Below are 14,879 nucleotides of genomic sequence, written 5' to 3'. Positions count from 1 at the left end.
ACTTTAAACTGTGCATACAATATGTCTTTACCCTTCTCTGTTTTTTGAGGTTCATATTCTTCGTCCAAAGCCAAAGTATCCTCTTCCTCAACCTCCTCTACATCCTCCTCTTCTTCCTCCTCCTCGTCCTCCTTCTGGTTGGGGGAGTTCAGGGAGTCTGACCTGGACTGTTCTGGACTCCCATTATCCCCCACATCAGTAGGCTGCAGGAAGGCAGTGTGTACTTCCTGGATGTGGGTCTTCAGGTCATCGTGGGACTCGGCCCGGAAATCACAGCCATCACACTGCAGCTCCTCCATCACTGAGCGGACTCCAGTCCCTGGAGAATCAGGGAGACCTGCAGAGGACAGCAGAGAAGGTTAGCAGGGAAACCAGCGCTCTGGCAGCAGGGTCTTCTTATGGACAAGGCAGAATTCAAACTGCCCATCAAATATAAATAACATGCCCTGTCTTAACCTACTAAACTAAAGGCCAGCAAAAGTACGTTGCGGTGGAATTTCGATCATTTCAGTTTGACTTTTAACTTCAAATTCAGTAGACTGCAATTTTTACAGAGATTTAAGTAGCTGACCCCATTAACCCAAGACAGGTCCGAAAGATCTCACAAAACATGTCACGGCCAGTACAGAGATTTCTACAGATGCCAATATTGCTCAGAACTCTAAGAAGATCTCCTTTTCTTTTCTTTTTTTCTGTTGCGATGGTTCCAAGAACAATGGCGAGGGCCGAGGAGGGATTACAGCTTGATTTGTTCCCTGTTTATTACCTTGGGATAAGCCCCAGCTGCAGCCCAGCAGCACACCAGAGCCTAGTCTCATATTTACATCATCCTGCCTCATCTGATGGCATCAAGCCCTATCAAATAAGATTGAAAGAATCCACCGAGGGAGATGAGGCTTTGCCTGAGCTAGCCTGCGGTCTGGGTGTGGTGGGGTTGCCATGCAAACGCAGCTGATAGAGTGGCCAATGACAACTGCTTCTTCACAGCTGATGTGAACTATGAACTTACACAACATTCTAAACCAACGGCTCCTTAGTTACACCAACCAACTGTCAACTTGTAATATTTTCTCTTTGTTTCAAATGGGAGGCCTGCTAAGTAGGCCTCACTACTCTTTATGGTTGTGAGTCAAACATTCATTCTAGAGCGTCTAGCCCCATGGGAGTTACTGTATTTCCTCTTTGTGGTAACACACAGCCTAAATATGTTAGTCCTTGGTTTCCTCAAATGTTCTCATAAATAGGGCTGTTCAACAGATCAATGCATGGCTGGGGCTTTCAGAATGCCCAAACTGCTGCCAATCTTAATCAGCCATCACAGCCTACATTCATAGTGTTAGTGAAGGGAAAATACATATTTCAGGGTGCTAATGAAACCGCCAGAGCCAGCGATTAGTATTGAGGAAATACACAACGGAGTGTCACTGTGACAGATTTTTCATCAAGTGTTTTTTTTCTTCCTCTCAAGTCCATTTTCTTTGAGCCGTGACACACAGAGGCACATTCCCCATTAAAATATTGCCAAACGCATCTGTATTCCAACAGGCCATGGCTTGATGAGCACTTTCTAGAGGCTAAATGAAATATAATACAGCAAAGAAAAAAACAACATTTTACAAATATTCCATCTTCTTGCCACAGGTGGTCAGGCAAGGACATGAATATTTTGCCTGTATTCAAAGCGGATTAATGCTCAACACTAGCAGCAGTATAGCCCTTTGATATGTGCATAGTTCTGTTGAATCATTTGGTTTAGTAAGGAAAACACATTTTATTTTTTTTGTAAGATAAGAGGTGATATTTCATGTGACAAAAATCGTAAGACGAGAACTACCGCACAACTGTAATCTAATGTGCCTCACAATCAACCAACATCCCTGGGAGCAGAGGAAAGATTCCCCCCAGTTTTGTGTTTACATATGACACTCCTGCGTTTGTGCCTAACGCTGTTCTGAAATACTCACATTTACAGCCAACAAACCAGAGGAACAAAGGACAAGCCTTTTCACCTTGGCAACAGAAAGAGCTACAAAATACTCTAAAATAACATTTAAAAAATACAATCAAAACTAAAATACTGCCTGCCATCTAACTCTCAGCCAGCCAACCAAGCCACAATCTAAACATTTTACCAGTCTGCCAACCAACCATCTCACCAAACAGCCAAGCAATAATCTAACTAGTCAGCCTGCTGACCATCTGACCAGCCTGCCAGCCAGCCAGCCGACCATCTAGCCATCCAGCCAAGGTGCATCAGAACAGACGCTGCCAGTGTGTGCCTGAGCAGGACAGCCTGGCCAGGGAGCTCTTTGTTATTCAGGGTCAGGTTACAGCTTCATGAGAGGCCCCACCCAGGTCACATTTGGCAGCACACCGGAGATCGGAACAAAGTTACCCTCTAAGGCCATGTTCCTTGACATGGATACCAAGAGGATCCTTGGTCTACGGAAAGGGGAGGAAAAAAAAAAAAAACCTTGGATGGAACAGAACTCTGGCGAACGGCACAAGCATCCAGCCAATCTCCCTTGGTGTCTGTCTGTCTTCTTGTCTGTGTGTGGAATAGCTGTTGCGGTGCCAGGCATGAAGAGCAGTGGCTGTGTGAGACAGTGCAGTGCTTTCATCAGCTGGGCGGCCAGGGCTCTGACAGCCTCTGAGCCCTGCAGATCCTCTGAGCTTCAAGGGCAGCCATTTTAGGAGGCAGCTATGTGTGCTTAGGTGTTCAGCCAGTGCACAACATGGACCCACGATCTGATCCTCCTCCTACTCCTCCTCCTGCTGCTGCAGCCTGCAGCCCTGTCACTGGAGAGCTGCTGACAGAAATCTATCTGCCAGATGCACTGCGCCCAAGCCCTCTGCCCGCATAGCTCAGCAGAAAACACCTCACACACTTGCCAGCCTGCCTGCCTATAGCTGGAGTGAAGACCCTTCGTTTCTGAGGAACATTATCTCCCACAGCATACAAAGGGAACACTGAACCATTTCGAGAAGGTCTTAGTGACGCCAGGCAAGCTATCTGACGACTTCTTCAAAGGCAGGAGTGAAATAAATAGCCTACATTTTGGGAACCGTCAGCTAAGCTCCACAAGGGGGTCTAAAAATGCAAAGCATGTCGGAACCTTTTTTTTTTCAGAGCTCAAAAAACATCTGCAGCCTTGGGCTGGAGGGGTGGACGAGGAGGGGAGCAGGACCTAGGAGCTAGGAGGGGGAGACTGAGGGGAGAGAGAGGAGGAAGGGAGGGAGGGAGGAAGGGAGGCCAGAGGGAAAGCATGGCAGCATGACCCAGCCACCTGGGAGACCTTCCCCAGAGCACAGAGGACAAAGCCATCTGACTGGGCTCCCCAGATTCCAAAGTCTACTGACATTTGTTAATCACCAACCGGTCTCTCTGCATCGGCGATCGCTGCCAGCAGTCACACCCTCTACTCAAACTGCCCGACAGCAGCTGCTTGCTCTGAAAGAGGGCCTTTGAATAAGCCAGCATTAAGCTGATTAGGTGTACAGAGGTTTTGTCCTTAACCGTTGGGCCACCATCTCATACAGTAGACAGAAGAGCGAGGCCAGCCGGCAGATTAGGCTACATTATGCGACAATGATAGACAACAAGTCAACGATTGATCTGATAACAGACTAACAGACACATATCCCTGTCTTGTAAATATGCAGCATCCTCAATTATTAATGACTGATTGATTGAAATACGCCGGCCTCATTTTAAAAACGATTGTGGTGGAGATAACATAAATTGATTTGATAGATAGAAAGAAAGAGAGAAACGGCACCTCAGGAAACAAATCAATACATTATTCCTTGTTTCACACAATGGGGTTTAGAAAACGAGCACAAAAGGAGCTCAAAGCCAAAGTTTAGACTCTTAACTGACAGGGACGCCTCTACAGGCAGATGGAGATAGAGAGAGAAAGAGAGAGGGGGGAAGAGAGGGAGGAGAAAGATCCTATTGTCTCTTGAGGAAGAGAGGATAGGTTGCGTCAGCGTGTCTGGAGAATGCTGGCCTCTTGCACAAACAGAAGATAAAGTAGCAGGAGATCAAGATGGACGTTCCATCCTCTCCTTTTCAGCCACTTCCTTTCTGTCAACACTGACAATCACACACATCTCACATTCCTGCACACTGTTAATGTACATGGTGTCTACTTCTAAAGTTGGTGTTGAATATTGTATTGAGTCAATACATTGTATATAATGGCTTACTGTATTCCTATTGCTCATCAAAACATGCTCTTTGCAAAGGTTGAACCAAGCGTGCCTCAGGACTGTATACCATGTTGACTTATAAACAACGTTCTCTGAACACACTTCCTGAAAACTAGGAAACCATGACAACAGTATACCTGGTATGTTGGTGTTCCAAACCCTCCTGTTCCCCTGTAAAAGAGAGCTACCATACATGATGATGAATTTCACTTCAGGTTTAACCCCTGAGTGTTACCAGAACATCAACACATGAGTGTGGGGAATGCAAGCAAACTATGCACATCAAGAATGTGTTATGATTCCAGGAAGCAGGGTTTGAGGGATACACCTGGCTGCTGACAAGGCAACAGGCAACATTGTGTGCTTCAGCAAGCCTTTAAATGCTAGCTAGCTCCAGACCAGAGAGCTTTAGCTGGACTAGAGCAACTAGCTTGGTCCAGACTATCGTTTCACCTTGAGGCAATGTTGCTTGTTCAACTGGTACAACACTATGCAAGTAGTATTAGCCACTGCTGAGCCATGAGAACTATTAGTTAAAGGTTTCTAAATATGTGCTGTCTGAAAACATCAGATAGATTCCATCATTCACCCGGGACATGAAACCATCTGTCTGATTTGTTAGCACAATAACTAACAACACCATCACATGAAAGGTCATATTGACAGGAAACTTACAGCAGCGTTACGTTTCAGAAATTCAGCTATTTAGGTACAAAGCAGCATAGGGCCTCAGTGACAGCTCTGCCTCGCCTAACAGACCAGTTCTCTGCGGTGTGTGTCCAAGCAGCCTCTGAGGTGAGAAGGCAGGTCTCTGGAAGCTACAGCGGACTGACCCAATCTAGCAAAAAACAGATCCAGGGGCAACAGGTAACTGTGCAGTGACAATGTGTGACGTCTTTTGGACTGCTCCACTCACTGTGTTGATATCATTAGAGGTGTGCCTCTCTTTTATTACTCCTGTCGAACTCTTCCATCTGTGCTCCAGTCTCTACCCTAAGCCAGAGGGCAGGGAAATAAGACGATTAAAGCTGTGTGTGTAGTATGGTCATATTCTGGAAGCAATAGGACACACGCATAAAAATCTGTGTGAATACACACTTGAACAGACATGTTCATACGCACACAAAAAATGCAATGAAAAGAATACTGAGAGACATCTAAGACAGAAGACCTCCCAAATCACTTATCACGGTGTGGAGTGCTTGATATGTCACCAGGCTTCCCAACCCTGGGAGGTCCTCAGAAGAATCTCCTGACGCACGCTTTGGGAGTTATTTTGGGTTCAAATTAGGAATGGTGCCCCCATGGCGCACACAAAGCTAAATGCAAGCTAACCAAAATAACCATCTGTAGTTGAAACCCACGGTTAGCTGGCTGGCAGTGGAGTTTCTATCTGTGTCAGTGTGTCTGGTTTAGGGCGGCTGTCTGGTTCATAGGGAGGAGAAAGCTTGTCAGACTGTGACCTCTCTGACCTTCCTCCGAAGGACGGACTGACAGGCACATTCTCCACTGTCCTCTCTGCGTCTCTCAGGGAGACACGCTGACAGGTACTGCGCCAACAACAGCAGAGGCATGGTTGACCCTCCCCCAACCCCCCCCCCCCCCCCTTTTTGGCCACCGTGTTCTTAAGAGGCAGCGAACGATGAACATTGAAATCATAATGGCTGGTTTATTGATGCGAACCGTACCCATGGTAAACAAATACATTCTCTGAAGAGTGCTTCGCATAAACCATGTTGGCCTATTGAAAATAACTGTTCTATAATAATGGAGTGTACTAAAGACTGTGGAGACGATTAACTCCTGGTCGTCACACTGATGACTGATAACACTTCCTCAAATGAGGATGATGAAATTATCATTTGACACTGCTCACTGGAAAAAGTCCCAATACATAAGAGCTGATATCGATTCCACCTGACAGATCAATGGGCTGGGCTATTCTAAATATGGAAGGATCAATGGCATGTTCCATAAAACTACCTTACCACAACATTTGGGCCTCTACCGCTGAGAGACGGGACGACAAAGGGATTTCACAGACATTTCAGATACTTTAGACTCACTTCGCATGACTCATTTAGAGGAACTGCAAAAACGGACTCGTTTTCTGTCACAAAAGGTGACACTCCAACTTGACCTTCACGGCAATCTGTGACATTTTGGTGTCTCACGCACAAATATAAAGAGTCCAAAAGAGTCAAAACTAGAAACAACCAAAATAGTGGGATACTACACAAGAACATGTAGAGACTAGCAAAGGCAACAGTTGCCTTGTCACCATGGTGATGTGTTTTTAACCTCTTACCAAAATCTCAACCTTAGCTTGGATGAGAACACATCCTCTCACAGTCAAACTAATCGTCTCACAGCGAGACATGTACAAAGTACAACATTATAATTACATACTACAGGAACCCCTGAAGAAACAGTGTCTAAAAATCTGACAGCAGTAATCTTCTCCACCACACAAAAAAACTGGGCTTTTATTTGGCATCAACTCTGTTTCAGGAAGCATATGGCCTGGCAAACTAGGTCAACCATTAACCAACTAGCATGGAGCTTCTCACAGAGCAATCTGCTGAAGGCGCTGAAACCAGCAGCAGCTCCTCTCTTCTGTCTGCCTGTCTGACCTTCACTGGTGACAGGCTGAGGAGGTAAACAGGAAAAGGAACCAGCGCACCCCAGTTACCACAAGGCATTCTGGGAAAATGAGTCCAGCAGGTTTCTTGTAAATGTACTCTCTGATACAACATAGAGCTGCATGTGGCTTCCTTTCCGCACTGTTGAGCAACTGTTGAGGTTCACGTCTGTCTCACCTGAACAGCACAGGACAATAACGACACAGCGAGAGAAAGAAAAAGAGGGAGAGGGGGACAGAGAGAAAATTTTGATCTTTGAACCTCAAAGTGTCCTGCTGACGGAGAGCTTGAAGCCAGACTTGACTTGGAAAAAAATACCATTAGTGTGTGAAGCAGTAGCGTCTGTAGTAGCTACACTATGCTAATCCCGGGGAAGAGATGATAATTTGCTATTTGATGTCTGGGAATCCATACTGCAAGGTCAGGCTGCGCTCATGTCAGCCCTGTGGCAGATGGTTACCTGACATTACCCAGGCAGCCTTTAATACTTAATATCTCTTCCCCACCCCCACCTCGTCTCTTAGCAGACCTGGCAACAAGACCAGACCAGATACAACCGTCTCCTTCCTCCATCAAAGAGAACTTCCTGCTAACTGCTTGTTCGTTCCAGCAAATCAAAAGCAGTGTTATGGCCCAGTACAGGCAACCGTGCTCCGAGGGGGAGCGTTTGTGTATTTCAGAAAGCTCTGATTGTTCCTACTCCTTCAAAAACAGGAGAGCTCTGTTGTGACACAGAGCACTCAAGAGCAACGTCCTCTTGCACAAGGAGGCAACAGAGGAGCAGACCAGGAAGAGAGCTCCACCAGTGACATGCCTGTGCTTTCATCTACAGCATGTTGTCATGGTGCAACCCAGGGTGTCGCCTTCGCAGGACTCTCATGCACGTTCTATATGTCGTTAAGGCATACGACACTGAATATTCAGTGATCTTTTCAGGTAAAAAAAAAAAAGATTACTTTGATATGGCCTTCAAGTCAAACATGAATTCAGCTTCTGGCAACAAAAACAACCGACATAAATCAAATGTAAAACAACCAACAACAGAAAACTCCCTGTGGTTGTGGGTTTGGTAGGACTTTCAAGGTTAGATAAGGGTTGGAAACCTGAAATTCAGGGAGAGGGTTCACTGTCTACTCTTCACAGCATTGCTCAACCTGTTTCAGCCAAGTCACCTCACTTGACTGCTCTCTCTCTCTGTCTCTGTCTCTCTCTCTGTCTCTCTCTCTTTGTCTCTCTCTCTTTCTCTCTCTCTGAGCTGACAGAATTATCTTCTGCATCGCAGCAGAAGCTGAGGCCAGTGCAACACAGACAGTACTTCGTTTCACACAGAGCAGCAGCCAGAGGAAGAAGAGAGGACAGTGACACACAGTCAGGAGGATCATCGGCATGGTCATCCACCATTTTGTGATCCTCAAGGTCTGAGAGAGACTGGGCACTCCCGTCCCCCGGTCCCCCTCCCTACCCTGATAGCCTGGCTACTCTGCTATCTGGTTACACAGATGGGACTGTTTAGCTTAAAAGCAGCAGACCTTGCTAGCTAGCTGGGCCTGTTTCCTTTCTGGTTCCCCTGCTGTCATGGCTGCCAGGGAAAGCAGAAGTGAGATGGTTTCTGTGGACGGATGGCCGCCAGGCCTCTCTTCTGTCTCCTGTGCTGCAGCTGACGTTCTAGAAAGATCTAAGGAACATGTGTCCTAATATGGAGTTGCTGCTCAGGCTGCCTGGGAGGAACTCACAGCACAGGTTTAGCCGTGGTTTTGAAGAAACCATGCTAGGCTTTGAAGCCAAAACCCAAAACAAACACCTATCTGCTGTTGGTGGTGATCACATGCTCTAGGTACACTTCCTGCATTTGCTGGTTTTCTGTGTGAGGTGATACACAGCAGGGAACAGCAAACTTGTCTTCCGCTCAACAAGCCAAAATACTTAACCTAGGACCAAAAGGACCTTCTGACAATCCAATGACAGTCTTACAAGAACATTGTCTCAAGCCACCATCATTACATCCACTGGTTCTATTTTCTGATAGACACAGGAAGGAAGGGGTCCTCAGGAAGGAGTCTCAGCAACAAGGTTAATTAAATATGCCATCCCAAAAAATGATTAAGTGCACAAATTAATTGCAAGCCTTGGGCAAGATTATTTTTACAATTTTATTTTATGGATGGAAAAAAAATGACAAATGGAGGTATTTGGATTTCTCCTGAGGCTCACCCTCCCTTGAGCTGAGAAGAAACCCAGAGAAGAAGACTCTTTGGTGTTTCTATAGTAACAGGTGATCACACAAGGACTTTATTCTATTCTACTGTAGTTTGTGTTCTCCTGTATTCTGGTCCAGAGAGACCCTAACTGTAGCCTGGCAAGGAGCTGGCACAGTATTAATCTGTGAAAATCCAGGTAACAACATACTAATGTGGATTCCCCCAGTGCGACTCAAATGCTGGGTCAAGGCCTATTGACTGAAGCTACAGAAACGCAATGTTTCCAAGGACAGGTCTCGGAGAGAGACCAGGAAGTGCTTTTCCACAAAGACAATTACAACAATTAGATGTACATTCTACTCGCCATCTCTGTGAGGTCACCATTTCCTGGTTTTTGCAAACCTAATTGGCCATTGGTTTGGTCAGATTTGACCAGACCTGGGGGAAAAAACCCATAACATATTCAACATGTGTGCTAATTACACAAGGGTTCCTATACTGCTGGACTCACACAGGCATAACAGCTCATTCAAACCAAACACGGAAGCTTCTCCATTCACTTCAGATATAGGTCAGAAGTTGTAGAAAAAATCCCAAACACACCTTTTATCACAGGCCTGCATTTGGACTGAACCAATTCAAGAGGATAAACTATGTATGACAGCTATCTCATGGGTAGGAATAGAGCAGATTTGTCATAATGACGTCCTTTGGATTTTTGCCAGAAGACAACAAATTACTGTCTTTGCAGCTTCCCTGACCAAGCAGAGACTATAGCTTCAGAGAGGCTGGGGTTACAAGCTGGACTGGAGGGCTTGGACAGGTCACGGAGGGAGGGAAGGAGGGAAAGACAGAGAGAGAGTTAAAGAGAGAGAGGGGGGGGACAGAGAAACACCTTGGGTCTGCTCTTACACACTGGTAAAAAAAAAGAAAAGTAATTTAATATTCAGACTTTAAGCCTAACAACCTAACAACAAACAAAGGTGATTTTATTATACTTTGATACGCGTTGCATTTGGGCACCCCTTCAGAGAGGCAAAAACCTCATATCACACTGATCTTCAAATCTCACTCTCAGTTTCATGTGGCATGTAGTGAAACTGAGCGTAAGCTTGCGACATCCCTATGTTTTACCAGGTTCGTTTCTGACCAAAACCTTTTGAGGCAATACGGTCCATACAACAAGTCTGTGACGGAAAGATGAGCGACCCATCAATATTAACTTACAGCCAGCAAGACCTCCTTTCCAAGCCCTTCAATATTTAATGGTCCTTGGACTGGTCTGTGTGCCTCTGAGGCCAGGCCTGTGGAGAGTCCTGCCACAACACCACTCCTGTTCCTGCTCAATGAAGGCCTTGTCCATAGCCACCAGACTAGACCAAGGAACGGGCGTCTCCGAAGAATCCGTTTTTTTTCCACAGTGGCCTGGCGGCCCATTGAGCAGGTTCAGAGAATCCAGACCAGGGTTGGGTTGAGGGGAAGAAGGAGTATGGATCAGACTGATCAGACAAATAAGATCTCCAGAAAGACAACTTTGTGAGAACTTTGTGCCAGAGCATTTTGAGATTCAATTTAACGTGAGCATTTAATATAGCTAATCAACAGACAAAAACCACAAAATTAATTTGCTTTAATAAGGGCAAGGATATATGAAAGCCAGCTCATGAAGACAGGGAGAGAAAGTGAATGAGTGAGTAAGAGAGACATTGCCACCATGGTGGATCTTGGAAATAGACCAAACTCCAGAACTAGAAAGTCAGATACCCTTTTTCCTCCCTATTATTATCTTTCTTCTTTAAGTTAAACTATAATACTATTACCTCAAGAGTGCAAATATATGGCTGCAGCAAAACAACAGAAGAATGGTGGACAGAGTAGCTAGGCAGCCTAGCAGCCACCCAATATTGACATAAAGAACTTGCCTAAAATAGGACTGTAGTGTCTATGTGTGTGTACCAGTAGAGGCTACATCTAAGAAGCCCATGCACCATGTCCAGAAAGTGCTCACTGGAGCATTGCAATTGTCTTTTGTGTGTTTCTCCAGCCACTGTCTACCACAGCCTAAGGTACACTTCCAGAGGAGCAGTGAAGTGCAGTGTGTGTGTGTGTGTGTGTGTGTGTGTGTGTGTGTGTGTGTGTGTGTGTGTGTGTGTGTGTGTGTACTATATGTGTGTGTGTACTATATGTGTGAGAGAGAGCTTCATAACCACTTCCTCCCCGTCCAAACATCAGTAAACTTGCATATCCTTCTAGTTGTCTAATCCCAACCCCCTACCGCCCTAAATTCAAAATGGATTCCTCTTGATGTAATCCTCAAATACCTTCCAAAAACCCTGTTATGTCATATTTTTTACAAAGCATCCAAGCAGTTTCCATTTATGATATTCAAACATGAATGAAATATCTACTATCAATATCTATTCATAAGGTAAATGTCATCTAGTACCATTAGGAGATAGTTTTCTGGGTCCTGTTTCTACAAGAGGGTCCAAATATTTGGTCACTCTTACAGTTAGGGAGCTGTCATATCTGTGCTATGGTCTTGCATCTAGCTTCTAGGACCTGGGTCGTATCTCCTCTGCTCTGGTTGACTTAATTGTAAACACCTGAAGTTCTGTATCGTTTAAAAGGGTAACTGGGATCCATTCCATTCATTTACAAATCTGGATTCAGTCGTCTAATGAATGGAACGGCATTGCTGGATAGTATCCCCCATGCCACACACTGAACTAGAAACGACCTTTGACCCTGGCCCTGCACTTGACTAGTCATGTGGAATGCATGTGAGCTACAACCTACCAGGAAAAACATTTGATGAAAACACATTGGGTTAACTCACCCTATGAATTACTGTACTATTACCATGCTATAACACACCTACCAAGTAGATGATATCTAAAAAAGTCCCATCCATAATGGAGGTCGAGGAACTATGAAGTCTCGACATCTGAAGATGACATATGTAGCAAAGCTGAGCTGATGCTGAGGAGGTATCTAATGGCCTCATTCCTCTGGTGTTTCCACCTCAAAGTTCTCAGAAGCGTCTTCGTTCTGAGAACCTGTTTGTCCTGACAGGAGATAAGGAGCTCCAGCCACCATTTTGATCACTCCTCCTCCACCACCTCCTCCTCCACCACCTCCTCCTCCTACTGCTCCAAGCCACAGTTGTCGCAGTCAGAGTGTGTCTAGCTCAGTCTCCTTGTCAGCAAGATTGCACAGTGGTTGGAGGAACTGCAGAGCCACGCACTTATACACACCTCTGTTTCCTCACTGATATGCCTCTAGATGGACCACACTTCTACATCAGATTCATCATTATGTAAATGTACTTGTTATTTAATCTTACTATTCAACACTCAAGTGTTTAGCCTATCCAGTATATTCTTAACTCTTTATTTTATGTATTCATAAAAATTCATCATTTGTAATCAACCTAAATACTGTAATCAATCAAAAATAGGAACATGTAGGCTATTTAACAAGTATGCCTGTCAGTCATATCATCAATAATGTGTAGCCATTTATAAATGTACCCTAAAAGTGAACAAATCATCTAATTTAAAGGCATTAAATGAAATTATCATTAGAATCTTTCAAATAATGTTTGACCTCCACATAGAGACCCATTGATTCTAAATCTCGAATAATAATTGAACATGATAAACTTAGGTGGAGAAACTCAATAATATCTCAATAACTTCATGAGGAACTTCTTGCAACAGTTTGCTTCTCTAAGAGTTAGTAGTATGTGAAGCACTTTGTTCAACACAACTGACCAGAGGGCTAAAATACTGCATTATTCAGCATTAAGATTCCCATCTCATTCATAAGTCAGACCCTCTGAAGCAACATTATTGTCCACTGAGAACCAACCACATCCTGCAGCGTTAGACCAACAACAAAATCCCACGAAAAAGTTTTTTTTTAATTAGTTGCAATATTATATTATAGAAAAGTGCTAGATCAAAGAAGCATTTGATGACATTTAGGCCGTCACCTCCACCGTATTTTCGTAAAGAATCTACACCACAAAAATAACTAACCACGCTTTGAAAGCCACTCGTCCATGTAGACTTTCAAACTAATCCAAGATAAGCCGTCTGATATTCGGAATGACGAGAGTCCACCTTTGTTCTGGCGTGAGGACTCCAGTCTGACTTCAGGCTCTCCTAGGAGCTTCATCTGCCTTCCTCCATTTTATGGTGAAGCCCCACAATGACATACCTGACTTGAGAGCACTGACAGCAATACGCATCCAAAACAGCCAGGACGAGCAGACGTACAGAATCAACCATACACCAAAAAATAAAGTAAAACTGAAATGAATTGTATCTCCATCCACCTAAATAGGTCCGATCACACGGAGAACACCATTAAATCCAAGGATATACGGTTTTAATTGAGGGAAGCCGTTGGGAGCGCACGCTGGACATCGCTTTTTAGTGGGTGTCTGGACGTGGACCAGAGGCGATGCCAGCCAGGCTGTCGCTAATGGAGGCTCAGCTCCCTCAGCGCTGGCTGGGGAGTGCAGAGCAATCCGTGCAATGGCTTCTCTCTTTGGAGCCACAGCAACCCACAACAACACGGCAGAAGGACAGACGTTAATTCCCTGACCAGACACGCTAGAATAAACTCACCCTGGTGCCGAGACTGGCAACACACACAACCTTCTAACCATGTAACCGCTTCCTTCTGGATACTTTGAAGAATTAAAGAAGCGACAGATACTGTAGCTACGCGAATGGAAGCTTGGTAGAATACTGTTGGGTCGCGAGAAGACCCAGTCGACTTTGACTACACGGGTGCCAGCGACGCTTATACTCGCACGAGTCACCACGGCAGCTCCTAAACTAAGGCAAGGGGATAAGCTCTTTCCAGGTCACTCACGAGGCGCTCTCCAAATTCCATCTAGCACAACGACGTTCTCGTAGATATCGAAACCCCTAAGCCGTGATCTTCACAATGAGGAAATTACGGTAAAACTCACAGGTAAGCTACGTCTTCTCCAGAAGAAGCGATCTTCCCAAAAGTTGTCCTGTCCAGTATTTCATGCGTGTTCCCGGTCTAGTAGTGGATGATCGCCATCTTTCCTGCTTCTGCTTTGCTGCAGCTGCAGATGACCTGAGATCCGTCTGTCTCTGAATAATGAGCAACCACACAGTCAAGGAAGACAATCTGCAAAGCAGGCTACACAAAGAAGTTTGGGAGACTAGCAAGCACCAGAGGGTGCACAAGAGTTTTCGATGAGACGACACGGCATCAGGATGGTCAACGTGTGTATCCTGGAAGCAGAACATCCTTCATGTAGGCACATTTACAACACGACCCAGCAAGCGTCTCAATGGCCGTCCTTAACAGATATACGTGCATGTACTGTAAGAGAATAAAACTATACAGTAGCCTATCCAAACGCCCCCGACGTTATCGGGGTTAACTGCAGTTCACTATGTTATGGACTCGGCTTTGGTCCTGATGCTGAGTGACATACCAAACAGAAAAAGCTACCAGACAAAAAGACAGACAAGCTGTTAGACAGATCGACAGACAAACTAGGCTAATATAAAAAATTAAATGAGGGAGCTGTCAAATGTGATTTGCTCTCACGTGTGTGTATTATTGATGTGTTATAGGCACTGATGAACTCAAATGACTTCAACTGATGACGATGGGCTAGGCTAAGCTAGGCTATACCCAAGGAGCTCCATGTTATGATAGATTTGCGGTTCTGACCAACAGCCGTGCTACCACTGTGTCACTGCCTCTGGTCCACAAGCTCAAGAACAAAGACAGCAGCCCAGGACAAAAGAGAAGGAAGCTGTCCTGATGC

At 45.1% G+C, this 14,879-nt stretch overlaps 1 protein-coding gene across 2 annotated transcripts in view; it reads right to left on the bottom strand.

Moving 5' to 3' along the window:
* The window catches only part of znf462 (zinc finger protein 462), a 31,334-nt gene extending 17,168 nt beyond the window's left edge, over nucleotides 1-14,166 (bottom strand). For both annotated transcript variants that reach the window (XM_084686989.1, XM_084686990.1), the window contains exons 1-2: nucleotides 14,040-14,166; nucleotides 32-337 (exon numbers count right to left, since the gene is read on the bottom strand). In XM_084686989.1, the coding sequence (XP_084543115.1) occupies nucleotides 32-299 (268 nt within the window). In that variant the 5' untranslated portion in view covers nucleotides 300-337; nucleotides 14,040-14,166. The remainder of the gene's footprint in view (nucleotides 1-31; nucleotides 338-14,039) is intronic.
* Nucleotides 14,167-14,879: the final 713 nt, after the last annotated feature.

This window comes from Hypomesus nipponensis, chromosome 22 (assembly GCF_054491055.1).
Source record: "Hypomesus nipponensis isolate SF chromosome 22, ASM5449105v1, whole genome shotgun sequence".
NCBI classification, from domain to species: Eukaryota; Metazoa; Chordata; class Actinopteri; order Osmeriformes; family Osmeridae; genus Hypomesus; species Hypomesus nipponensis.
The sequence above is the reverse complement of the archived record's forward strand: the minus strand, read 5'-3'. Positions and strand labels throughout refer to the sequence as shown.